Source organism: Triplophysa rosa, linkage group LG18 (genome assembly GCF_024868665.1).
Source record: "Triplophysa rosa linkage group LG18, Trosa_1v2, whole genome shotgun sequence".
Lineage (NCBI taxonomy): Eukaryota > Metazoa > Chordata > Actinopteri > Cypriniformes > Nemacheilidae > Triplophysa > Triplophysa rosa.
In genome coordinates this window covers 5,974,050-5,980,363 of record NC_079907.1, presented here as the reverse complement: position 1 = coordinate 5,980,363, position 6,314 = coordinate 5,974,050, and the positions used below count along the sequence as shown (strand labels likewise).

Below are 6,314 nucleotides of genomic sequence, written 5' to 3'. Positions count from 1 at the left end.
CGTAAATTACATTATACTCCGGCTCTGCAAAACCAATCAATCAAATGAATAAATCAAATTGAGTGTGAATAAAACAGCATAATATGCAACATGTGTGGTCAGTCATAACACACCGACCGCATTTCTATCCGCAAGGGCAATGCAATTTTTTCACCTTGTGTGAACAGGGAAGGGAGGGGGGAGAAATCCCGTAAAAAAGGGTCACGCTGATTATTTATTGGCAATCCGCCACTTGCGTGTCTGTGTGTGTGTGTGTGGTTGCTTTACTGGAACACCGATGGGAGGAGCCTTAAAGAAATATTAGTCGGTACTCGGTACTTCAACTCCATGCAACAAGGAGTAGGATACCTTCACTACCTCTGATAGACTTTAATACAGCTGATCACCGATCAACTGTTAAACAACTGACATGAAACTGATCTTTATCCCTTTTAAAGAAGGCACATTTTGTATAAACATTTGCATGGGACTCACAAAGGGAGCTATGTTTTAGGAAAACTCCAAGATTGAGTCGGATAACCCTGTGAAGGTAAATACAAAGGTTTTGCTTGTTTTTTTCCTCATCTAAATTTCTAAAAACCTCATTTGTGTGTCTGTGGACCGTTTCACTTGTATATCGACTTAAACATTATAGTCGCGTTAAATGCGGCGCTACATTGTATCCACGTCAAACTAAACTAAACTGCTATTTCGTGTTCTACTCTTCTATTGTTTAAAGTCCGCTTGGGTTTTACACTTACATTTGTGTACCAGTCGAACTAAAACGGCCTCGATGTAACCTGAATAAGTTGATCTATTCCAGTAAGAAAGAGTGAAGGGGTATTTACAGTGTAACAGGAGCCAGAGCCCGTGTGTCATGAATGAGGAATTGGGTTATTCACAACGAACTGGAGGACCTCATTCATAACCCGCTTTCTAATAGACCGAGTGAATATCGGGTTTACTTGAACTAAAAATACGGCTTCGATTGCCATCTAGTTAATTCATCTCAAAACAGGAAAATTGCATCATTGAAACGGTTACATTTATGCATTTGGCAGACGATTTTATCCAAGGCAGTTTACTGTGCATTCAATGTACCTTTATCATGTATTCCCTGTGATTCAAACCCATGACGTAACGCAATGCTTTACCAATAGGGCTTTTAGAATATACTTAGGTTTTATTTTTGTGAAAAGGTGCATGTGATGTTTCGGAGGGGTTGGGCTGATATTCAACACATGTGACCAGTTGTTAATACTATGAATGAGGCCTGATGTAGCGGATGTCGGTAGTCTGCAGGCACCCGAATCTGTTGTTCGATACATGCTGACATTTTCGTTTCTCCTTCTTTTAGCTACCTCGCATACCCACCGAGACATCACTTGTTCTGAATGTGGAAGAGGCGTCAGAACTCTGGGCGTTGTGTTGGTGCTCTCCGGTGTATGAGCACCCCGGCTGGGACGGCCCTTCGGCCCTGGACCCTAAGCACCAGTGCTTGCCGGGCGGTACAGGGGGTGGGCAGAGCGCCATGGTAACGCACAGCAGGTTTGACAGCGTCATGAGCAGCAGCCCCTTTGAAGGCGGCATGTGCCTGCCCCCCCACCGGTACAAGACCTTCAGTTCAGAGGCGCAGTATCAGATGGTGCTCGCGGCCGTGCGCAAACTTCAAGAGAGTGGCTTCTACTGGAGCACGGTGAGCGGGAAGGAGGCCAGCTCGCTTCTGAGCTGAGAGCCCCCGGGTACCTTCCTGGTGCGCGATAGCTCAGACAACCACCACTTCTTCACTCTCAGTGTCAAAACGGCCACCGGCACCAAAAACCTGCGCATCCAGTGCGATTCCCGCTCTTTCTTCCTGCAGACCGACCCGCGGAGCGAGCAGGCGGTGCCGCGTTTCGATTGCGTCCTGAAACTCATCCATCATTACATGCCATCTTCAAAAGGGACGGGGACCTCATCCATGGTCCATGCTAAGGGGAGCAGCGATGCGGACGGTGGCAGGTCAGCGGATGGGAGTGCGTACTTCATTTACTCTGGTGGAGAGAAGATCCCTCTGGAACTATTGCGTCCACTGGCCTCCAGCATGTCCAGTTTGCAGCACCTGTGTCGCAAGACTTTAAACGGCCATATAGACGTGTCCACCAAACGGGACCAGCTGCCTCAGACACTCCAAGAGTTCCTTCAGGAGTACGATGCCCCTATCTAGCTAGAGCTCCAGATGTGTTTTAGATGGAAAGAGCCACACGGGCAGAAGATGTGTGTGCCAATAAATGCTCACAGTTCAGTGGAATTGCGTGATTGGAGATTTTTCGCTCCAGACCTCTGTGTCTGTCAGTATTGCAGGCCAGCTGTGCCTTCGACCTCTGGATTGTGAACTTTGGCAGGTGGCTGCCATTTGAAGGACAGCGTGAGATACGTACTCCTGGTCATTTGGGCTGCTGCCAGGATCTGACATCTCAGCTGCTATTGACAGGATGAGCCTCAATTTTCTAGTGGCCAGTCTCAAAGACAAACTGCTGAAGATAAACACAAGTGATAGTTGATCAGTACAGGAGTTAAGTGTGCTGCTGTGGCTACGATCCAGCTCCTCGCCCATCGATCGGGAGATGCTCTCGCCATCTGTTTTATCCAGCTTGACGTTTTTGACTTTCTCCTGGAAGGAAAGCTCCAGCCCTCCGTGTTTGAGCAAGAGCCGGTTGTTTGCGATGACGCACACATTTCCACTGCTTCTTGCCAAGTGTAATTGCCTCATAAGTGGGCGTGGGGGCGCAAACGGGGTGGCTACTTACCGCTCACAGCTGACACTGCTGCGTCTGCTCTGTGGACTGTGCAGCATCAAGAAGAGGACTAAAGAACAGATAAACCAGACGAGAGGCTTGTTTCTTGGACGCTTTTGGCCTCTGACCTCTCTCAGCCCCCTCTGGAGAAGACGGCCCCTGAGGACGGCTCAGTGGACTGTTGTTACTTTGTTTTTGACGGGAACCAATGCAAACAGTAGTTTCATTTTGTGCTAGGAAAAGTGAACATGGCTAAATTACGATGAAATGTAAACATATACATGAATTGACTTTCACATACTGTGAAACAAATACAAGCACAGTATGACAAACCTTCAGCTGATTTACTGTGGCGTCTGGCATGAAGAACTATGCTTCTCCGATCACACGGAGAGGCATTCGTGCTTTGTGCGCATAAAAAAACAGTCAGGCTTCGCCATTCTTGTTCAATAACAATGACACAGTGTTTGTTTGGCTAGCAGGACTAAAATCTGCTATTCACTGAATGTATTATGAGTCTATGGAAGGGCTTATGGTTCAACTTGTAGATTGTCTTTTTTCATATTTTGTCAAATCAAGATGTTTACATGTGTGGCCACCAACGGGACAGCATGTGTTTTACTCTGTCTTTTATAAAGATGTCTCGTCTTAAGATCTGGTCTGATGACCGCCAGTGCAAGCTTGAAGATCAGAAAAACAAAGGCATTAAAATAGAAAATGCAGCAAGAAACTTTGCACATATTTATATTTATAAACTATTTCCATAATTTATATTAAAGAGCACTATTTTTACAAAATGCATTCCACCGAGTGCCTCGCGTTCTTGAGAAAATGTGATGTCAGAAGGCAAAGGTTCTCTCAGGCCTCAGGATTGAAATAAGCAAGATTTCAATGTGGCATTTGCTGTAGAAAGCATTTCTGCCTACACACGCGCATATACGCCGATGCAAATACCACAACTGCTCTTGTTTTCATAAAAACAGGCCTGAGGCTTACCTTGAGGTGTGTGTGTGTACAGGATGTGTCTGAGTGCATTCTCTGTTGATCAACATTAAACCATCTGCCTCGCTCTCTACATCTCTTTTCACAGTGTATTCTGTATCTATTACTCGTGGTTATCCCTCATTCCTTACAGGTAAATCATTTCAGTTTTATGAGCGGGAAGTAAACATAAAACAACCAATTCTGATCACTAATATGTATTTCACAAAGTCAGTTTTAAGATAAAGGGATAGATCACTCAAAATGAAAATTCACTCTTTATTCACTCATCCTAGTGCAGTTTCAAATGCCTGTAATTTTTCAGTAATCTGTAGAACACAAAAGACATCTCATTTTATATTTTAGGGGCTAGCAAGAAGAGATGCAATGAAAGTACCCATCTATGTACTTTTGTACTGTGTACAAAAGTACTAAGATGTACTTTTGTGTTACACAGATTCTAGAGAGTTATAGACCTTCTATGTTAACAAAAGAACTCTACACAAGTTTGGAACATGGCCGTGTGTGATGCAGATGCTCTAAAAGTTTTCCTTAGGGCCCACAAAATACAACCAGCTTTTCATTTGTTTTGATTTATGCTTTAAATTGACATAATCTTATTTTTCAAAAACGATATATGTAGTAACACGCACATATTTAACACTAGCACACACATCCCAGGTAAAAAGTGCACTTTAGTACACTTTATTTAAGTACACTTCTATAAAGTACTTAAAGTGCTCTCTACTGTCACACATTAATTTTGTACTTAATACACTAAAAATATCATTTTTTGTACTTCTAGTCATGGTGTCTCACAATAGCATGATTGAGAACGCTTAGATATTAATTTGAGCATAAGAAGTACTAAAACTTTTTTGTATATTAATAGTATGTGAAAATAAGTACATGTAGTGCATTTTTCATCTGGGATTGCAGACACTGAAGAACTGCCCAACAAAGTTTCTGATAGCCCGATCCGGTGAGCCCCATAGTGCTGGGATTGAAACAGAGTCAGTTCGAGTAAACGTTTAAGACATTGTCTTCACGTTTTAATTTCTTGCAGCAGAAAAGTTCAAGTGTATGTAGTGAGAATAAAGTGAGATTTTTGCAGTTTATGCACTTCAGGCGACCTGCGCTATTCCACTTAATTAATGAATTAACCCCTATAATTAATTTTCTCTACTCTCCATTTAAGTAAAGGCTTTTATCAGTTCACTGTTCTCATATTAGACGGTAATTAACACATTGTAAAAGTAGTAACTCACAAACCATTAAATGCCTAAGTGAAAAACAAATCAATAAGCCTTGATAAACTTCCTGAGCAAACCCAATAGGGCCTGGCCGTATGATTTCTGACAGTGCAGACTTTTAAATCTTAGCAAGACAAAAGCTCCAACACCACTTAAAAATACTCTGCTGTTTTCTTCATGATACAGTTCAGCCCTTTAATTAAATAATTATTATGCTTGTCATTATATGCACTCTTAAAAATAAAGGTGCTTCACGATGCCAGAGAAGAACCTTTTTTGTCTAAACGGTTCTATAAAGAACCTTTAACATCTAAAGTACCTCTCTGTTGCACAAAAGGTTCTTTGTGGTGAAAAAGGTTCTTCAGATTATTAAAAGGTAAGAAAGAGATGGTTCCTAAAAGAACATTTGATGGAATGGTTCTTTATGGAACCATAAATGGTTCTTCCATGGCATCGCTGTGAAGAACCTTTTAAGCACCTTTATTTTTAAGAGTGTAGTTAAAATACTTGTTGGACTGCAGAGGTGTGGTCATTTCTGCCGATTTTGAAATAACATTTTGACTAACTGTAAAAATAACAGCTAAATAAACTATGAAAATACATGCATCTAATAAATAAAAGCAAATAGATATCAAACATTAAAATTTAGTAGTCCTTATTCACTAATCAAACATTTCATCTACATTTTTCAATTCACATACTGTTTTGCATGAAAAGCCTATCCGTTCTGAGTTCAAGACGAATGCAAATCTATAAGTGCAAAAGTACTCCGAGATTATTTATCAAGTGTAACGGCTGTTATCAGCATTTCATGTTGACACACGTGTCCATTTCCTGAAGATAAGCTTATCAAAGTCTCTTTTACTCTAGTTGTGCTTGAGAATTATGGGTAAATTCCATTCACATTCATACGGGAGAGTCAGCACATGTGTTTCTGCAGAAGGGCCAGTGCAAGGTACAAGAAAGAAAGAGATTTACTCCGTGGATTGCCTAGATTACGAGAAAGTTTCATTAAACAGTTAACATGCCCACAGGCGACCGTCGAACAATCACTTCTCATAACTCCACTCCAAGTGGTATCTCCCGCTATGTTCTTTTTACGGTATTTGGGAAGTCTCCGCCTTTTCTTCACACTCGTTCGGTCCTTCCTCCCTCCCTCGTGTTTTCAAAACAAAGCTCCAGTCAGTGAGTCCATGCCCCATTTGGTCAGGGCAACGCCCATCAAACACAAAGCCCCTGGGCTCAGAAAGTTCCTGACAACCTTCCACCCAAAACAACAGTGTTTATTTAGTTTTTTTCCGATAAAAAATCACATGGCCAAACA

General features: G+C 42.0%; 1 protein-coding gene across 1 annotated transcript; it reads left to right on the top strand.

Moving 5' to 3' along the window:
• Window positions 1-298: 298 nt before the first annotated feature.
• socs3b (suppressor of cytokine signaling 3b) lies at window positions 299-3,557 on the top strand. The gene is given in 2 exon segments (XM_057359340.1): window positions 299-529; window positions 1,337-3,557. A coding segment is annotated over 1 exon segment (675 nt). The 5' UTR covers window positions 299-529; window positions 1,337-1,510; the 3' UTR covers window positions 2,186-3,557.
• Window positions 3,558-6,314: the final 2,757 nt, after the last annotated feature.